Source organism: Gekko japonicus, unplaced genomic scaffold, assembly GCF_001447785.1.
Source record: "Gekko japonicus isolate JY-2015 unplaced genomic scaffold, Gekko_japonicus_V1.1 scaffold977, whole genome shotgun sequence".
Classification (NCBI taxonomy): Eukaryota; Metazoa; Chordata; class Lepidosauria; order Squamata; family Gekkonidae; genus Gekko; species Gekko japonicus.
Genome location: NW_015159743.1, coordinates 153,325 through 174,389, shown reverse-complemented (window position 1 = coordinate 174,389; position 21,065 = coordinate 153,325). Strand labels below are relative to the sequence as shown.

The 21,065-nt window shown below is 50.5% G+C and overlaps 1 protein-coding gene across 1 annotated transcript in view; it reads right to left on the bottom strand.

Moving 5' to 3' along the window:
• Positions 1 to 3,425: 3,425 nt before the first annotated feature.
• Positions 3,426 to 21,065, bottom strand: part of KCNK3 (potassium channel, two pore domain subfamily K, member 3) — a 114,033-nt gene continuing 96,393 nt past the window's right edge. The window contains exon 2 of the mRNA XM_015405402.1: positions 3,426 to 5,541. Coding sequence (XP_015260888.1) covers positions 4,634 to 5,541 — 908 coding nt within the window. The 3' untranslated portion in view covers positions 3,426 to 4,633. The remainder of the gene's footprint in view (positions 5,542 to 21,065) is intronic.

The following is a 21,065-nucleotide window of genomic DNA, read 5'->3' as shown; positions in this document are numbered from 1 at the left end:
AGATTATTCTCTGCCCTTCCTTACAGGTAACACAAGTCATCAGGAATGTTTTTTCTTGCAATCCATGACCGTTTACCAACTGGGACTGTTCATCAACAAAGAGTGCACAGCACCGGGCAGACAGCAATATGGTCATTTAATGTATTTAGGTGGGTAACAACGCAATCCTAAACAGTTACACCCTTCTAAATCCACTGAAGTCAGTAGGTTCAGAAGGGTGCAGTTCTGTTTAGGATTGCACCATAAGAGACATTTACGCTGTGTCGACATGGATGGATCAGAGGTTGGGTGGCTGCAATTTTTAATCATGCCGGGCTGTGAGTCACACCGAGCACATCTTGTATCTTTTTTGTCATCCTTTCCAAAGGGCTTTTTTTGGGGGGGGGTTCCCCCTCCACCTTCTTACTGCTTTGCCGTCCCAGACCCAGCCCTGTGGTCCAATGAGGCATCCTAGAGTCTCCATCTGCCACTCAAGTCAGCCATGCGTTTTTCCCTTTGTGTACGTGACACCGGGCGGGTTGCCTCCACCACGGCAGCCAGGGTCATGTGGGCAAAAAAAAAAATGCAAAGGCTTTAGCCTAAGATGGACTTAGCCTGATTTGCTTGCTGATGCATGAGCCAGTTTTAGCCAGGAAGCATAGCTATCCTGAGTGCTCTCTCTCTCTCTCTCTCTCTCTCTCTCTCTCTCTGAAACACGTTGCTGGACGGAAGCCACAGCTCCAGGGAAGGGAAGCCCTCTGGGAAGGGGAAAAGGGAAGCTGCAGGTAACAGACCAAGCACCTCCCTCCCTCCCTCCCTCCCTCCTTCTGCTTTCTTTCTGCTTCCCTACCTTCTGCTTGGCTCCCTGCACTGATGTTAACAGGATGGAAGGGAAATAAAAGCATGTTTTGGAGCAAGCTAATGCTCTTAGCTCGGAAGCAAGCAGTCATAACCGTTGATCAAGGGGCGGCAGAGAGGGGGAGAAGTCAGTGGAACTTGCTTAGGGAAGCCAAGGAATAGGGAGCCGACATGAAAGGAAATTGCTCAACCAGGTTAAGGGTTCTGCGGGAGATTTTTAGTCAGTTGTTTTCTCTGCTCCTTTCCTGGCTCAGCCCACATGCTGACTGACATTTTCATGTTGCTTTTCGGGACCATAACATCCTGTGCTCAGGCGAGGTATACCTTCCTCTGCCTTGTGAGTCAGATCGACCTCTCCTTCTGACATTGTTAACGGCAACTGATTGGACCGCTCTGCAAGGTTGGCAGGGGGCCCTCCTTAAAATCACAACCCATGAATATCAGAATGGAAGGAAATGTCTTTCGCTTGGGGGGCACTGTCATACCTTCCTCGATGTAGGCCAAAGACCAAAGAAAGACCAATTCACACAGCCATTTGAGTGGATACTCCTTCTGTGACGAATCACTGGATTGTTTCAGTCTGTCTCTGGATCGTGAGTCATGGTGGTCCTTAAAGGCTGATGGAGATGACATTTGAAGGTGTCTCAAAACCATGATGTGGCCTCTTCATTGTGAAGTGGGACCTGTTCCGAATAGGGGGAGCATCCAAGTGATATGATAGACAGCTTGCCCTTTTGAAGACTTCACTTACTGGCATCTCCAGCAAGGGGGAAGAATCTTTCTTGGGTAAGAAAGACCTTAATGATGATGAAAAGATTGGGTGCCAACTTCTGTACTTATGTAGGGGAGGAATCATGCATTTAAATGATCCACACTCACCCACAATATAACAAAGCTAAAGAAGGGGTCCTCATTAAACTTGTGGGCACTTAAGGAATCTTTGAGAAATCTCTGAGAATGGGTGCCATTACAAAGTGGCTGCCGTGAGAGTGAATTACAAAATTATCGGAGTTTTCAAACCAAAGATCATTCTATGATGGGGGCAACTATTTCTTCATGGGCACTCCCTGCAGACACGAATCCAATGATGCCTGCGATCTTCAGTACCACCCACCCCAATGAAATGGAAGAAAGACAGGACTGGCCCTTTGCTTTGGAGAAGAGGTATTTTGGGAGAGAAGCAAGGGAACACCAGGAACCTCTTCAGCAGGTGCCATGTTAGGGATCACTGGCTTAGAGGAACAATGATCGCTCCGGGGTAGAACCCTTGTCTGCCTGCCAAAAATCTCAAGTTCAAGCCCTTGTATCTCCAGTTAGAAGGATCTCCAGTGACCGGTGTTGGGAAGGCCCTTGTTTGCAAAAGAGCTGCTGCCAATCAGAGTAGACAATACTGAGTCCTGTGGGCCCACAGTCCATCATGCTGTAAGATTTTATGTATTTTATACCCTGCTGTGTAGTCAGATTCACTCCCAAAGTGGCTTACAATGACAATCTATCATGATTTTATTGTTGAGAAGTACAAGTTCATTGTTTTGATGTTCCTCCCCCCAATCTCGACAACAAAGAAACTCCAGCCATTATTGCATCATTTTGTGTGTGGGGGGGGGGGGTAGACCTGGTAGGATATTGGGAAGTTGGAGCTGTCAGTAGAGATGACGGATGAGCATTTTCACATGAGTACATGAAACTGCCTTGTACCGAATCAGACCATAAATCTATCAAGGTCAGCATTGTCTGCTCTGACTTGCAGCAGCTCTCCAGTGCCTCAGAGATCTACTTGATCCATCTTTAATCCCAAAATGGTGGGAATTGAACCCCTAGGATCTTCTTGACACCAAGCAGATGCTCTGCCACTGAGCCACAGCCCATCCCCTGAGATGTTAACCCTCTATTCTCGTCCCCGCCTTCCAGTTTCTGTTGGCTTTTAACAACTGGGCCCTAAGTGTCTTTGCAGTGGAAGTGCACCACAACAAAAATAAACAGGGGAGCACAGAGAGCCTTCCTCTGGAGAAACCCAGTAGCTCTTAAGGCCTGCCAGAACACTGACATGCTAGCTTTCTATATACAGGGTGTTTTTTTTAAAACAGGCAAAGATGCTGTCTGAAATGGGACCATTCTGCAAAAGCTGTGTCCTTAGGTTCTTCTAGTGATGTGCATCAACTCTTGGAGAGAAACAGACAGAAGAATCCATCCCCCAGCAAGAATACGTGCAGTGATTGTGAGAATTAATCCAGAGGTCATGAATTAGTGAAGGTTAACAACAGGGAGGTGTTTCATAGAGGTGGCTTTCTAACATGAGTAACTGGCCTGTGTCAACTAGTGGAGATCTAGGTCTAAAAAAGTGAAAAGCAGGTTTCCCTCAGGCAAGCAGAATGCATCCCTGGCTAATCCTCACCTGCTTTGCACGGGTATTAGGGCTCATCCTAGGTCAGAAAATCCCCAGTCCAATTGAAATATTTCTGCCTTTACGTCACATCAGTCTCCTCTGGCACAACCATGTGCAGATGCCAAATCAGGACATTGTGATGAACCCTTAACATTCAAACACGGCCAGCTCAGGCTGGGTATATTGGGAAAAGACAGGTTGGAGAAGGGAGGGCACCCCCGTTTTGAACCTCTGCAGATGGCACAGAGGAGGAGAGAGGGACCAAGAGAGGGAGGGAGGGGGATAACCTTGAGACCCATTCACTAGGCTTGGGGAGTGTTCGAGGGGTGATGTCCTCCAGCATGAAACTTTTGGCAATGGACCTGCCTGCACAAAAGGGGCAAGGATGGGCCCATACACGTGTAGCAATACAGATACCCTCAGAAAAGCACATACACCATCAGGGCTGCTTTGTACACTTTGGTACCCCAGATCCTATTCCTGAGTGAAAGATACAGAACAGCAGTGTCGTATGTGAAGAGAACACAGTCATCACAATGCAACTTTTGCTAAGCGGCATCTCAGCTCCTTACAGTAAATCACCAGCATTTATAGACACGTGGGCCGTTCCTACCTGATGCTATTTGCGCACTTTCTGTTCCCAGGAACAGATTCCTCACCCTCTGAAAGATGCACACGGGGGAAACCCAGTTACACACCAGTGAGGGTCAAGAGAGAGGGTACTTTGCTGCTTAAACAGATGGGGACCAAGAGAATGGAACAGGAAAGTGCTGTGTTAATAACCCCCTCCCCCCCCCAAGACACACACATGCATTTTTACTGGACTGGGGTGGGAAGAACTGCTACATCCTTCTGTCAGTCCTCAGAGGTATACGTCTAGATGCAAACACTCAGCTCATGAGAGCCACTCCCCCCCCCCCAATCCAGTGCTCCCATGAGGGTGCAAAAATTTATTTTCAAGTTTCACATTTTTGTGGAGTTGCTGCAGAAAGAAAGTTTAGAACTTGAACCAACCTCAACAGTGTGAAAAAAGCTCCCTTCCAGGGGAGAACAGGCGCACATGGTGTGCCCCCACGGAGGGGTAACCGCCGTTTCTCCCACCCATCCTGATCCACACGGGGACACTACTGAACCCACCCATAGCTCCCTCTGTTGAGACCTGGGCAGCTCAGTTCTCCACCGTGTCACCCAGGATGGCCAACCCATTGCTTTGTCCATCCGTCTATGCACTTCCTTTCATGGTACACACCCAAGACGCATGCTTTTTCTTCCCCCGTGTTGATAGCATCGATATAAAGTCTAGGTTTGGTTGTCACCTTTCCCCTCTGCCTGTCTTTTTAAAAAATCGGTCTCCACTAGTTCCCTTCCTTGCTCTGTAGTTAAGGATTGTCTTTAAATAGTTCCTCGACTTCACACAGAGCTACGGCGCTTCATAAGTCCTTGGAAAGCCGACAGGCTATGAAGTCCTGTGGAAACAGAGCTTATGGCCGAACGCTGGGTGTTGCAGAAGCATCTGTTGGACGGCGTCTCGGGGTAGTGGCCAGGCGAGGAATGGCTCTGTTCCATGCAGGTGTCTGAGGTGGAGAGGTCTCTGGGGATGATCATTGGGATGGAGTACTGGAGCTTCTCCCGGCTCTTGTACCAGAGGCAGGAGCACATGGACTGGAAGTGGAGGACCTCGGCGTAGACATTCCGGAACCCCCCTCGGCCACTGCCGCTCCCCCCTCCCATGCCACCCCCGTGTGCGGCAGTGGTCGAGGAAGCCGTGGTGTCCGTGGTGTGGACGCTGCTAGCTTGCCCGTTGCGGTTGAGCAAGGCCCGGTGCTCAGCGTCCCGCTTCTCGTCCTCGGCATTCATAGTCATGAAGCGGAGCACCACCAGGTTGAGGAAGGCCCCAATGACGGTCAGCCCAGTTAAGATGTAAATAAAGCTGAAGGCCACATACTGGGGCTTGGTCTGGAGGGCATGCTCCTTCTGAAGGGCCACGTAGTCCCCAAAGCCGATGGTGGTGAGGGTGATAAAGCAATAATAGTAGGCCTGGAAGAAGGTCCATCGCTCGTAGTAGGAGAATGCCGCCGCTCCAATGCAAAGGGTGCTGATGCAGGAGAAGAACCCAATGGTGACCATGTTGGCCATGGACACTTCTGGCCGCCTCATGCCAAGGCACTTCTTGATACGGTGGAGGAGGTATCTCACAAAAGTGTTGATCCTCTCACCCAAGCTCTGGAACATTACCAGGGTAAGGGGGATTCCCAGCAGGGCATAGAACATACAGAAGACTTTCCCACCATCGGTACTGGGGGCTGCATGGCCGTACCCTATGGAAGAAAGACACAAAGCACAAGCAACCTGGTCAGTACCACTTGACAGATAATCGGTATCATCGGTACACCGAGGAAGGAGCCTCCCCTCCGGGCTTGGTAGCTGGTGGGTGGGTGCCGCTTCCTCCTCATTCATGAGGGTGGCTTGGAAAGAATGGAGAGGAATCACAACTGGATGGCCACTGTGGCCTGCAAACTCAGTGGTGTGGCAATCTGTGCCGAGGTCCTCCTCTTCTGGTCCATGTGCTCCTGCTTTTGGTACAAGAGCCAGGAGAAGCTACAAATACTCCTTCACTAAGATGCTACCCACAAAACTCTCTTCACACACCCCGGACACACACAGAGCCACACCATGAAGTCAGCAGGCCAGAGCTGCCTCTACCTAACCCAGGACAAGCGGCTGCAGATATTTGGCCAAGGGGGAAAGGACCAATCAGGGTGGAAAATGCAGGGAAACCAGAGAGGAGACTATTGTAGGACACCTGCAGAGAGAACAGGATGCTGGGTGGATAATTGGAGCAGACTTGGGGAGGATATGGGGGAAAACAGGGGTGGGTGGTTGGGAAGCAGAGCAGAAGGAGGGGAAGGCTAAAAAGCTGGGTGGCTTGGTGTGGTGCAGCTGTGCTGAGAGCCACTGGTGTGATCTGGTCTCTCTTTCCCAATGTCCAAGCTCAACCTGATCTCCTGCTGATAGACTCCCCCCCCCCATCCCAAGTATATCGTTCATTTGGGAATTTGGGAAGTCAGCATCCTTCTTCCAAAATCCCTTAAGCAAAGGAATTTGTGGATCTTATTTTCCATGGACTTTATATACCACACTTTTCATACCTGATGCACATACCTGATTCCCCCCTGTGTTCCCCCAGTATTGAGGCAGACTTCAATTTCATACTCAAAAGGATACATGGATATTTTCTCAATCAGTTTCCCGTAGAGGCCTCAGCCATCTCCCTTTCAATGGCCATATAGCCAGTTCATATTCTTTTCCATCATCCCAGCCTTCCTTTTGCTCAGTCAGAAATGGGACAGTCCTTTTCTGTAGGGGGGAATCTTGATATCGTCCTAGAATTCCCTCCCATCTATCAAATGAAGCCTTTGGGATTTAATTGTCACTCCCTCCCCCGGAATAAAGTCACATTAGTAGAGTGTGGGATCTGTGCAGCACCCAACGGGCTTAGAGAGGTTGATGCATCCAACATATTCCAGGAAACATTCCAGCCACTCTTGCAGTGCACCAGTGCATCCCGTACAACATGATGCTAATGTAATCCATGTTGAGTTGTAGACTGGAAGGTCAGCAGCTCAGCAGTTTGAGACCCGAGTGCCACGTGATGGAGTGAGCTCCCGTCTCTGGTCCCAGCTCCTGCCAACCCAGCAGTTCGAAAGCAAGAAATTGCAAGTAGATAAATAGGTACCACTTCGATGGGAAGGTAACAGTGTTCCATGTGCCTTGGTGTTTAGTCATGCCGGCCACATGACCACGGAGAAGTCTTCAGACAGCGCTGGCTCTTTGGCTTGGAAGCAGAGATGAGCACCGCCCCCTAGAGTAGAATTCGACTGGCTTTTGAGCAAGGGAAACCTTTACCTTTAATCCTTTCATGCTTCCAGATTACTCTGCCATTGTTTGTTCAATGGGTTACACTGTAACTTCTGAGCTGGATGTTCAGATTTTGGGGTAAAGTTCCTTGTGCCTCACTTTCCCCTAAATATGATTTTTTTTTTTTAATTTCGAGGTGGTGCCTGGATTTCTCCTGGAATTATAACTGATCTCCAGGGATCCGCTCCCCTTGGAGAACAGGGCAGCTCTATGGCCATTACACTCCTGCCGAACTCCTTTCCCCTCCTCAAGCTCCGCCTTTCCCAGGCACCGCACCACAAATCTCCAGGAGTTTTCCAAGCCAGAGTTGGCAACCCTATTTCCAGCTGATATTCCAGTTCAAGAGGCTTTCATTTATTCATCAAGGTTTAATGGCAATACAACATGCTAATCCAGAGCAGCATGCTCAGTGACACCAAATGCCAATCGAAACAGCCACATATTTAGTACCTATTACAAAAAAAAAAAAAAACCAGGAGGAGGAAGTATGGGAAGAGAATTCCATGCAAGGGAGCAATCACCCAGAAGGCCCTGTTTTTTGTTGTTGTTTTTTAAATCAATACCCGCTTTGCTTCAAAGCGCAGAGGGTGGCATTTCAACAAGAACCCTTCTTGGTGAAGTCAAGTGTATGGAAAAGCCGTCTGTGTTAGGTTCAATGTCATTAGAGAACTATCTGCCTAGTCTCCTAGGAGAAGCTTCCCTTGACAAAAGCGGGTGTTGGAGATGCTTGCAAGCAGACAGGGCTGCCTAAAGCTTATGTGAGCAAATCGACGAAGCCCAGGAAAAATAGCTCCAATCTTGTCCTCTGGACAGCCATTTTAGAGGCTCAGAGACATTGAAATAGCACCACTTTCCACTAGGGGGCTCTAGCATGTCTTGATGAGTCCCCAAAGGCCATGGCAGATTCTGACCCCCTTCACAGCAGATGATTAGAAATGTGCTTGTCGAAAGATCTCAGCAACCACGAAAATGAAAAGAGGAGGTCAGATCAGCTTTAAACCTGCCCAGCAGCTACAAGGCATAATTACAGATGGTTTTAAAGCCTAAGAGGATAATGTGACCTCAGAGAGAAAATGGAGGGGGGGGATAGGAAGGGGAGGGGGGAGGAGAGCCTGCGCAATGCAGGTGGAAGAGTCTGAGCACACGATGGCGTTACGACAGGGGTGCCAATTCCGGGTTGGGAAATTCCTGGAGATTAAGGGTGGAGCCTGGGGAGAGAGGGCTTGTGGAGGGAGGGACTTCAGTCAGTAGGGTTCCCAGCCTCCAGGCGGGGGCTGAAGATCTCCCGGAATCACGGCTGATCTCCAGGCTATAGAGATCAGTTCCCCTGGAGGAAATGGCCATGCCCTTTAACTAGAGAGGCTGGGGATTGAACCTGGGATCTTCTGCATGCCAAGCAGATGCTCTACCACTGTGCCACAGCCCTCCACAGCCCTACTTGGAGGCTGGCAACCGTACGTTTAAAAAGAAGTCATTTCCTATGAGTCACAAAATGATAGAGGTGCCAAATGCCAGCAAAGAGACCTGAGGCCAGAAGCCCCCAACCTCGTTAAGGCACTTTGGGATTTGGAGGACAGGCAATGTGCCTCCTCACAGAATGACCACCACACCACGCGGGACCAAGAGCAAAATGACTGCTATGGGGTGGGGGGTTGCAAAACATTGGGAAGTTCCAGGCCAAGCATTATCCCGTGATAGAGGCAGCTATTTCTGAATGGATGCTCCCTGCAGACCAAAAGGTGATGCCTTCAAAGATCCTCTGAAGTACTTCCTGCTCCAGTGAGATGGAAGAAGGATAGGTTCTTTGTGTTGAGGGGAAAAACATTTTGGGGGATGAAGCAAATGTGCATCAGGAAACACATTAGTGAGCACCATGGTGGCCATGGGTGCCATGTTGGGGATCATTGCCCTCGCCCATTCAGACGGTGCCTAGAAAGAACTTTATATTGCTTTCCCACCCATACCCCTTGTGTGCCACTCTGAGTGCCTTGGAAGGAAGGCAGGATAAAAACGTGATAAATGAGAGAATCCCATCCACTCTCGTCCAGTCTTCAATGTGTGAGCCAGAGGCTAAAAAACTGTGAGCTAGCTCACACTAACTCAGCTTAGAGGGAACACTGCTCCTCACATGTAGGAGCTGTGGGGGGGGGGGTCCCTCTGCTGTGATCCTTGTGCTTCTTTTTTATTTTAAAACTGGCTTTGCAAAATCCCACTATTCCCCCACTTTTCCAGTTTAGGCAGGCACATTTTAAAGGGGGGGGGGAGGTCTGGGACCATCCAGGGTTAAAATATAGAGTTCTGCAAACTCAAGGGACTCCAGTTTTGCAGCGAAAGATTCGTTTTCACACACCCTCCTAATGTGGAGTTCCAATGGAATAATGGTGGAACAGGTGCTGAAGAGGACGCCCAAAATTATTATCTCAAACCACCCTGTAAAAAAAACCCTTGAGACCCTGAGGAGCCACTGCCACTCTGAGTAGACCTGGAAGGAGTTGGGGGTGGGGGGGAGCTTGCAATGCTCAGCTATTTCACGTTCTTCCCTTGGATCCTAGGCTCAGACCATTTATATTTGTAGTTTATATGGGGGGGGGAGTTTGGGACTAACCACAATTAAAATATAGAATTCATCAAACTCAAGGGACTTTAGTTTTGCAGAGAAATATTAGTTTTAACACACATACACCCTCCTAATGTGGGGCTCCAATGGAACAGCTGCGATAATATCTTTAATTATGCTTGTCTGTATCCTCTATAAAGTTTATACCTCTTCTACCTGGCATTACATTTTATGACACACACAGCCCAGTACAACAGAGTCCAATTTATGTCAATAAATTCCCTCATAACAAATGAGTTCAACACCCCTGGTTTAGAGCCTTGAAGGTCAGTACCAGAACCTTGAGCCTGATCCAGTACTCAACTTGGAGCCAGCACAGCTGGTGAAGCACTGGTTGGATAGGTGCTGTTGATGGGGTCCTGGGTGCTGTTGATGGGCTGCCTTCTAGACAAGCTGTCATTTCCAGGTCAGTCTTAAGGGCAGCCCTGCATAGAGCGCATTACAGTAGTCTAGCCTGGAGGTGACTGTTGCATGGATTACCATGGCTCAGTCAGGGTGGGACAGGAAAGGGGTCAGTTGCCTGACCTGGCACAGCTGGAGAAATGCCAGCCTGGGAATGGTTGTGACCTGAGCCTCCATAGACAAGGAGGCATCCAGGTACACACCCAGGCCCTTGACGGTTGGCACCGGGGTTAGAGGTACGCCGTCAAGAGCTGGGAATCTGGCATTATTATTATTATTATCTTCATCATGAAAGGATTATATTCAAAGAGGTGGGCTGATCTGGAAACAATATGTAATTGATTCTCCACCATGTGCATTCATTTATTTATACACACCCCTTTCTGTGAAATTCCACTAATCTTAATATAATCCTTTTAACTTGCCTCCAATTCCAATTTCCTGCAGATGTTCCATCTAAGCAAAAGCATTCACAGGTCTGTCGTTCTCTGTGGTCTTCCCAGCCTCCTTCCCTCCAGCCCAAGCGATCCAAATTCTTTCAAAAGTTCTACAAGACCCTCAATACTGTTTCGCTGTACTTGGAGCCTTCTAAATGCACCTCATCGTTCTATTTTTATTTAGACAAAAATTCAACGTCGTCTTTAATATATTAATTTTGGGCCTCTTGCTTCCCAAGGAATTTGGGTAGGCTGCCATTTTTTAAATGGCAAAATAGATGTTGATTTAAAAAAGAAAATCCCAGCGATTAATGCCTTTAGTGTGAATGCCTGAAGTGTGAATGTTGAGCATCTTTTATTCTAGATCTACTTGCTTTGAAACACTCTCTGAATTGACGTGGCACACATCCAGAGGTCATTTCGGGGGGGAACGTGGGGGAACGCAGTTCCCCCGGGTGAGGTGCAGGGGGGTGGGGCACATGACAAAGCCCCGCCCCCTGCTTCCGGCCGCCCCGCTTCCAGCCCTCATTCAGCCAGGAGGAGGCAGGAGAAGAGGGAGGGTAAGTAGCTTCCTCCCCGCCTCTCCCCACCCCTGCCTGCCTGGGGCCAGGGAGGGCCTTGGCGGGGCTTCCTCGCACTCCCGCCGGCCTTGCAAGTCCACCGCCGGGCCCCTGATGTCAGGGGGTGTGGCATATGCTAATGAGTTATGCTAACCAGTGTCACTCACTGGAAGATTATAACGCTTGGCATGCCCCCGTGTCCTAATGAAGAGAGCTTGGACTCTCGAAAGCTTAAAGCACTAAAGTCCTGTGGGGCTCTATGGTGCGACTGGACTTGGATCTAGCCGTTCGACTGCAGATCGACACGGCTACCCTCCAATACTGTGCCCTTGCTATGGCACGCCCTTAACCACACTGGTCACAAAAGAAAAACTTTGACAGTGGAGATGACATGACAATTATTGCGAAGTGATTCTGAGCATGTGCAGAGTGCAAGCAGCCTGGCTTCCAGGCAGATTTAGAGCGCCTGAGCTTCCTTTTCTCAGAAATAAATCCTGGGTGATATCGTGTAGAAAGGTCAGTCCAGCCTCAAGTGTCTCCTTCCAGGGCTCTCTTTGTCCTCCCATGAACCCTACAGAGCAGTACAGATGCAGACAGGAAAGGCAGAGCAGTGGGGAGGGGGGGAGAGAAAGAGGGAGGCTGGCTCCAGCCTGCATCTCCTGAGGGAAGGATGTACAGCCACACAAAGCCTATGGGAGGGAATCGTCAGCCAGGGGTGCTTTGGCCAAGCACAGAGCCCCCACCCCCCACCCCGTTCTGCAATTCCCACATTAAGGATAAGGGGGTGGCCTTCATTACAGGATGGCAAAGGGGCCCAGGGAAGGGGAGAGGAGGCTGAATGTGCCCCCCCCCAGCCATGCAGGCAGCCTGACCTCATTCAGCCCCCTGTCTTCAGGGAGTCCCATCAAGTTTGTTTAACTGCAGTGAGTGGAGATGGTTTTTCGCTTGGCCAAGAACGGGCACGTAGAGAAAGGGAGAAAGCTATAAAAAGAAAAAGGGGCTGGAACGCATGTTGCTGCGTTCGCCCTCCTGGTCTGTGACTCAGCATCAGCCCCTCAACAGCCTCCCCCGCCCCTGCCACCGTGGTTCAAGCCTAGAGCCAGAGATGCCCCTACATGTGATACGAAAGTCAAATTCAAAGCAGGCTCCCGGCCAAGCGTGGGGGGGGGGGATAGTCTGAGGAATTTTGACCAAAAAGAGTCTCCCATCCCAGAATGTAACCCTGAAAACTGTTTCAGTGGGTGGATTCAACTGTGATAAATGGTAGCAAAGAAAGAGGGCATCAGACCATGCACAGAGTGCCTTTGTCTCATCCATGAACAAACAATAACCCATTACCCACAGTGGATGTTGCCATTCTGCAGTTCAGAAATATGTATTTTAAGTGATACTCAGGCCTTGCTTGAGATTATCATCAGGAGGAAGTAGAAAGAAGTAGGGACATTTTTGCTAAGACCCCAAATAGGGTTCCCACCCCCCCCCCGGGGGGCAGAATTCCCCCCGGTTTCGAGCCCCGATTCCCGCTCCCGCGGAATCGGGACCCGGGGGAAACCCCACCCCCACGTGTGCGTCACCCGGAAGTGACGTCGCATGCTGGGGGCGGGGCCACGCCATTTGAGGGGAAAACTTCGTCACTTCCGGGTGATGCACACGCGGCGCGCACGAAGAGGACGCCGTCCGGGAGCCCCCCGCTCCCGGACAATTTGGATTTGGCAACCCTATCCCCAACATCCCAAACTCAGAGTCCTATGGGGCAGGACCTGGTGATGTCATGGTCAGTGTTCCTTCTAAGCTGAGTTAGTGTGAGCTAGCTCACAGTTTTTTAGCCTCCAGCTCACACATTTTTGTCTTGGCTCAGGAAGGATGGCTCCAGAGCCAACTAATTTATGCAGCAGCCAAATTGCTCGCTCACAGTTTTAATGCCAGTAGCTCACACAGTAGAATTTATGCTCACAAGACTCCATAGCTTAGTGGGAACATTGGTCATGGTGTATGGTCTGGTAATGTCACATTGAACAGCCATAGTAAGAGTAATGTTTCCTCACACCACTAGTATTTGTACCACATGGTATCAGTGAATATGTAATTATGTGTATTTGATAAACCTCCTATTTACCCTCCCAGTATGGAGAACTACCTTCTCCCAGCCCCACTGTTCCACCAAGGAACTGAGGAGGGAAAAAATGACCTCCACCTTGTGACACTCTAGGCATTTTCCCTAGTCCCTATGGTAAAGACCACAAGAGAGGAGTCAGGAACCTAGAAGGCTGAGCAGCTAAAATATAGAACAAAATATATCTATTTATTGCAAAGTGCACAATAACTTCAAATTAAAAACAGCATTCGTAGAATGTAGATTACAAACAAAGAGGTAGTGGTTGCAATATGAGTTACACATAAAATAACCGCTAGACCAAAAAATTGGTTACGCATATACAATAACCACTAGAGCAAACGCGTTTCGGTCCTGAGGGCCTTCTTCAGTGGTCTAAATAATAACAACGCACACTAAAAGTATGAAATATGTGTTCCAGGCAAGGCAGGTAGTATATGAATCAATGGAATAGTGTCGCTCCAAATAATAGTTATAAAGTTTTGTTGTCAATCAGGCCTGCATATATTGAGAAGCGCACATCCATCAGAGATGATAACTTTGTACAACCATTCTCCTCTTGGCTGTTACTCTGTTCACAGTTTGTGCCCCTGTGTCAACCCAAAGTGAAGTGAGAGACCATGGAAGGAAGCTTAAGAGAGTCTCCTGGAAGTAACATCACACCCTCCTCAAACTCTGCACTCCCTGGGCATCACCCCCCCAAAATCCAGGCATTTGCCAAGGCAGTGTTGGAAACCCTCCTCTTTTAAACATTCATACTACACACTAGGGTTGCCAGGTCCTGCACTTTTGCTTCAGTACTCTACCCTTATGATCATCCCCAGAGGTGGGAAGGAGCTTTCTGGGAGTGGGTGGGCTGGCCCAAGGTTTCGTGGTGCCCTAGGCAAACTATGACCTTAGCACCCATCCAGTTCTGCATTCTATTTTCTACTGTGGCTAACCAGATATTTTTGAGAAACCCAACAGCCATCACACAAAGGGCGCTGCCCCCCCCCACTATGAACCCCAAGCAAATGGCATTTCGACCAGCCCCGTAGCTAAGGACTTTTTAGGGAGCGGGCCGGGGGGGACGCCTGCTAATCCAATCAAAGGCTCCAGGGCAAAGGGCTGCAGCAGCCACAGCCTCCGGGACCAGCTCCCCCCCCCAGGAGCCCCAGTGCCCCTTCTTGCAGCACAGCACCAGGGACAGCCTCTGAAATCACTGCCCTTGTCCTCCCTGCCAACAGGCTAACAGGCAATCAGGGGGCGCTGGGGTAGGGTAGGGTAGGCTCAGGAAGGGGGCCCATAAAAACTGCTGGGGTGCCAGGCCCCGTGGGCCCCACGTTAGCTACGGGCCTGATTTCGACTTACGCAACCTTTGCACATGGAGGTTACATTCCAGCCTCTAACCACCCTCTCTTTCTCCATTATTCCCTACTAGGAGCCAAGCCCGTTGTACAAACAATACAACAAGCCCTAGACTGGGCCATGGGTGGCTGTCCATTCGGGGAGGTTGCCGTGCAGTCAGCTCCTTCCTCCCTCTGTCCCATTGCGGGGCAGGGGGCACAGGTAGCCTGGAGTGCGGGGAGACAGGGAGGACAATGGCAGAGCCCACCATGGTGGGCTGGGCTCGCTTACCCGCAGGTGAGGCAGGAGGCACCTGGGGATGCCGCACAGGATCCTCCCGGCCGCAGCATGCCTGTGGAGCCGCCACTGCCACTGCCACCTCCAGCCACTGCCACTTCCAGCCACTGCCACCTCAGCCTCTTCCGAGAGAGCCGGTGTCTTTCTGTCACACAGCAGCAGTGGAAGAAGAGGTCGGGATGGGGGAGACCGACACGAACTGCCCCGCTTGGCACGTCGACCCTTCCAAGCTACCTGCCCCGAGGAGGAGGAGGACCCACACAGCGGGGAGCACCCCAGGGGTGAAGCGGTGGCAGTCTCAGGCTGCGAATGGCCTTGAAGCCAGAACCTGCCAGCCGGGGAAGGGAACACACACCTCCTGGAGCCCCACTGCCCTTTCCAAGCAGTGGCGACAGCAGGGGCAAAAGGGGCCAAGTGTGGTGGTTCCCGGGCTGGCGCCAGCCATGAAAACATAGGGCTGCCTCAGCATGGAGCACCGTGGTGGGGCTAGTGTGCGAGGGCACTGTGGTGGGGCACTTGGAAGGGGGCGCTGAAGAGGGCAGTGCACCACTGGGGCAGGAGGGTGACCCGCCGGCCTCCCGCAGCCTGCTAGGCAAAGGCGCTGCTTCTGTGGGCAGGACGAAGGCAACACAGCCAGTGGGCAGGGACCTGTTTCTGAGTGGCAGTTCAGGCAGCCAACTGATTTTGGCATGCATCGAATCTTGCCACCTCAAAACAGGATTATAATATAGGAGAGATAATCCCTCTTAAGTAGGGTTGCCAGCTCCCAAAAGCCATGACCCGGCATGATGTCCCTGATGTGATGACATAACATGAAAGTGAAGTCATTAGGGTTGCCAGATCTCTTACCTACTGTGGCAGAGGGGGAGAAGCTCCCAGTCCAGGACATTCACGTGTGCACTACACGTGCACGCACCACGATGTAATCACCCGGAAGTGATGTCATCGTGCTAGGCACGTCGGCAGTGAACACTCTACCATAGAATTTTCAGGCCGAATGCTAGAGCATCCCCCCGGCAACATGCCCAGTGCAATGATGTCACCTCCATCCGGGCACTTTGGGGGCAGCATTTCCCCCACTGGCCGGATCTGGGCTGGCAGGTCGGGCGCCCTTTGCGCAAGCAAACACCCTCCCCGGGGGGGGGGATCTGGCAGCCCTAGACATCGCATGGTGATGCTCTGGTATTTTGGGCAAAACTCTATGGGCAAAACACTTTCGCATGACATCATTATATCAGGGACATCATGCACAGTGACATCACCCTGCCCCCCACTCCCGGAAAGCTCCCTCTCACCCCCTACCAGCAAGGAGGTAAGACCTGACAACCCTACTCTTAAGATTCTAAGAAACTCACGCTAGTAACCATCAGGACATGTTTTACTTGATCAATGCATATATGCAATGAAGAAAAAATATCAACTAATATAATTACATGGATGATACTGTTTCTAGGGTCAGTTCCTGGTTTCCAAAATACAAAAAAGAGCAGTGGAAAGGGCAGAGGTGCCCTGACTTGGATAGCCCAGGCAAGCCCAATCTTGTCAGATCTCGGAAGCTAAGCAGGGTCAACTTTGGCAAGTACTTAGATGGGAGACCTCTACGAATATCCTCCAGGCCCCTAGTAGGGGTCAGTTACCAGTAGTCACCAAGAAGAAGAAGAAGAACAACAACAACAACAACAACGAGTTCGATTTATACCCCACCCTTCACTTGAAGCCTCAGAGTGGCTTACAAACTCTTTTCCCTTTCCCTCCCCACAACAGACACTCTGTGAGGTAGGTGGGGCTGAGAGAGCTCTGAGAGAACTGCTCTTGAGAGAACAACTCTGAAATAACTTGTGACTGGCCCAAAGTCACCTAGCTGGTTGCATGTGGAGGAGGAGTGGGGAATCAAACCTTGGTTCTCCAGGTTAGAGTCCACCGCTCTTAACCAAACTGGGTCTCTGGGAATACTGAGAAAGGAGGTGGTGGGTCACCAGATTCTTTTTGGCAGCACTTTCTTCTCAGAAGCTGCATCTATACCATAGTACACAACAGGTCTAGTTTGGTGCCAGTTTAGTGTAGTGGTTAAGAGTGGTGTACTCTAATCTGGAGAACTGGGCTTGATTCCCCACTCCTCCACAGGCAGGCAGTTGAGTGACCTTGGGTGGAGAGGAGGGGAAGGAGATTGTAAACTGCTCTGAATGAAGAGCAGGATATAAATCCAATATCTTCTTCTTCGGTAAGGTACATTGTTTCCACACACTGCTTGGGGGGGGGGGGGGGGGCTCCATAAATGGGGTAGAAGTTTTCATCTGACAACCTGCTGGCAGCTGATCTGTGTGCCTCCTTCGGGATTAACTTTCTCTTCTCCCTTAATCCTGCTCGATTTAATAGACTTTCGAGATGCGACCGGATTGGAGAAGAGGGCAAGGCACACATTGATCGTTCTTTAGATTCCTGATGCTTATTTGTGGCAGTTTCAGAGGATAACCATGTTGGGCTGCAGTAGAAGAGACAGATTCAATTCCTGCAGCCCCTTAGAGACAAACAAGATTTGGGGGGGGGGGGGCATAAGCTTCTGAGAGTCAAAGCTCCCTTTGTCCAATGCATGACCAGATATCAGGCATCTAACAAAGGGAGGTCTGACTCTTGAAAGCTCCTGCCACGTTGGTCTAAAGTGCTACTGGACTTGAATCTAGCTCTTCTTTGTTACAGTGAACAAGGACCCATATCAGGCCCCTCAGGGCACCATACTGGTGGAAGAGAAACACCCACATGCCCCAGCTGCCTCTGTCAAAGCCAATGACCCCCATTGCTGGCCAGAGATGGGTGGGTGATAAGGAAAGCAGACCTCAGCAGGGCGACTCAGAATCCTACTCAAGTCTACACAATGAGGCTGACTTCCAGGGATTGCATCGCAAGCGATGCTACCAACAGGAGTAAGGCGAGGGAATGCAATCCCAGCTAGGGTTGCTGAACTCCAGGTGAGGCCTGGAATTCTCCTGGAATCCAGACTATTGAGATCAGTTTCCCTGAAGCAAATAGCCACTTCAGGAGGTGGACCGGATGTCACTACGTGCCTTCTGGGCTCCCTTCCCTCCCTGAATTCCACCCTTGCCAGGCACCGCCCCACCAATCTCCAGGAATTTCCCAGGGTGGCAATCCTAGTGCCAACACAGTTCCATAACGTTCCACCTGTCTGTCATAAAGCCCCTTCACAAACGTCCACCAGGAAAGTCGGTCCAGAACTGCACCAAACTGATCGGCTCCTGAGTGGTTCCCACGCACTGTTCTTCTGGAGCACAGCAAACGGGCTGCAATCCAGGACACAGTGGAGGTGGAGGTAAAACCCTTTGCCCCTGTCGAAGCTGCGATCACTTCTGGACTTGGGATTCGACGGCTTTCTAGAGGCACACAAGGGCTCTGGGCCTGTGAGCCACACAGTGGAACCCAAACGAGCCAGGGACATCCCTGTGGCTCATCATCACCTGCTTTCAGTTTGACCAGGGACTTGCTGGGTTGTTTAAATGTATACTGTTTGTATGTATTTTTACCAAGCTGGGCCTCTCTGGAGTTGGAATGGCTGTTTCAGGCATTAGTTCTCTCCCCCCCCCCCTTTGGGAAGGACCAGGGTATCTCGCTGCACTCCTCCCCCAAGAGTTCAGGGAGCAAGATCAGGCCGGCTGCATCCAGCTGTCCCGAAACCTGATCCGAACTGGGGTGTCTCTTTCTAGCTGGGTAGAGCAGAGTGGCGGGGGGGGGGGGGGGGGGGAGGGAGGCAAGATTGCCAATATCTGAAAGAGATTTAAATAGATTTTGATATATTCCACTGGGGCGGCACAGGACTTCTGGGAAGCTGCTAGGAATGTGACGAAGCCACTTAGCCTGCCAAGACCAACAAACGTCTCCATTTCCCCCTTTGATTCCACCATCATCCCCCAGTCTCATAAAACGGGCAAGATTGATGCAGAGTGTGGAGCCCTCTCCATCTATAAGTATCTGCACACATCATTGCAGCCACAAGGTCCTTAACCTTCTGTTGCTCCAGCAGCACCATAAATCAAAGAGCTGCTTTTCCTTTCTCAGAAACTACTGCACAGACTCCCTCCGTCTGGAGAGAACAGCCTCGTCCCTTTCACCATCCTCATCCCTGGCTTATGTCTCCCCACCATGCACGCTGCTAACCCTAGCGCTGCTTTATAGTAGTTGCCAGTTTCTCTCCCAGACTTCACATGCAAACCCAAATAAAGATCCACAAAGCAATTCCTATAGTATAAACCTGGCTTTCATCTTGTGAAAGGGCATGTTTCTCTCTAACCTTCACGGAGGAATCTCTGCAGGGCTCCTTGTTATTCCCTCAAAGGGTCCTACAGTGTTTCTGCCATCCGAGCTCCTCCTCTGCCACCTACCCATTGTCATCCCATCTTTTTTGTTCCCCCTCTGCCGCTGAATCCCTCCTTGGCAACTTCTGGAAATCCACCCCCATTTCGAAAGATCTTCACAAATTACACATCAAGGGACGTTTCGATGCACCGTCCTAAAGACTTGATCTGCCTCACTAGCAGCATCCTGCTTCTTGGTCCCAGCTCAGGCTGCCCTCAGTGTTGTCCTGCAGCCCGGCTGGAAAGGCAGAGGGAGCTCTCCTGCGTTCTTCTGAGTAGAGTTGCCAGTCCAGCATTGCCAATCTCTGGGAGATGCAGAAAGCAGAGTCTGGACAATTGGCATTGTGCAAGCATTTTGATGCCACGTCTGGTGCAAACCCAGGTGACCTCTAGGGTTCACCCAAATCCTAGAGCATTGCCTTGACTCTGTGACATTATTTCCTGGGTTGCACAAGAAGAGACCTTGTGGTGCTGGCCCATCGCTGGTTCCCCTCCAGACTTTGCTCCTGCTGCTTCACTTAGCGGCAGCAGGAGTGGCAGGGCCTGGGGCGGGATGGTAGGAGAGCTGGCGTCCCTCTTTGGGAGGCTGTTCTACAGGCACGGGGGCACTGAAAAAAGGCCGAGCCCATACTGGTGTGAAATGTACCTTAGACAAAGGAGGTACTAACAATAGACCTAACTGGGAAGAATGAAGCAGCTGCACGGGAACATGCCAGGAAAGTTGCTCCTTCAGGTATGTGGGCCTCAGGTCACGAAGGGCTTTGCAGGTATGTTCCAACACCTGGAATTGTGCCTGGAAACTAATCAGAAACATCAGAGGCCTCAGAGTAGGAGTAACACAGCGTTGTCAGTGTTTTGATGAATGGCTCTCCCATTACGCAGCTGCTCCCCCCCCCCCCCCCCCCCCCCCCCCCCCCCCAAAGCCCTTAAACAACATAGGGGATACAGCAAAACTCTGGTCTCCCACAGGTTCCACTGGATACTGACCATTCACTGATTGCAACGATGGTTCCTCGCTAGAGCGAAGAAAATAGTTTTCTGAATCCACCCTATCTGTGGGAGCTGGGAAGAGGTATATGTTTCCTATCACAACACTAAACACTGCAATGGCCAAGTGACCTTCTGCAGGACATTCATGGAGAGTTACGGAATAAACAGATGATAATCCGTCTGGTTTGGACTCCATCTGAGAGGAAGACGTTCCTGCCAAGGGCAGCTGTTGCCCTCCTCCCTCATGCTGTTGCCACTGAAGATAAGAGTCTAGCCAGGGAATCTAGATTTATGAAATAAGGCCTCTGGCACAAGAGGATGTCAGATCTCAGCTGTCCCCTTTTAATGAGCAAGCGTCTAACCCTGCCCTCTCATCCGGAGACTGCAGCAGCTTCTCCTAATGTTTCTGCTGATGGCTTGAAAATTCCACTGGGGCAGCTGTGTTAGTCCATTGCAATGAAACTGGAGGGGGAGGAAGTCTTGTGACACTAGCAAATGTATTGCAAGTTTCATGGGCTAGAACCTCCTTCATCAGGTGCAGGGAGCGAAACCTCAGTTTGCACATGGAGAGGAGAACAAATGGTGAGCCATTGAGTTAAAAGGGCACAATGTGCAAGAGTTATAATCAGTGTTCCTGCTAAGCTGAGTTAGCGTGAGCTAGCTCACAGTTTTTTAGCCTCCGGCTCACACATTTTTGTCTTAGCTCAGGAAGGATGGCTCCAGAGCAAACTAATTTCTGCAGTCGCCAAATCGCTCGCTCACAACTATAATGCCAGTAGCTCACAAAGTAGAATTTTTGCTCACAAGACTCCATAGCT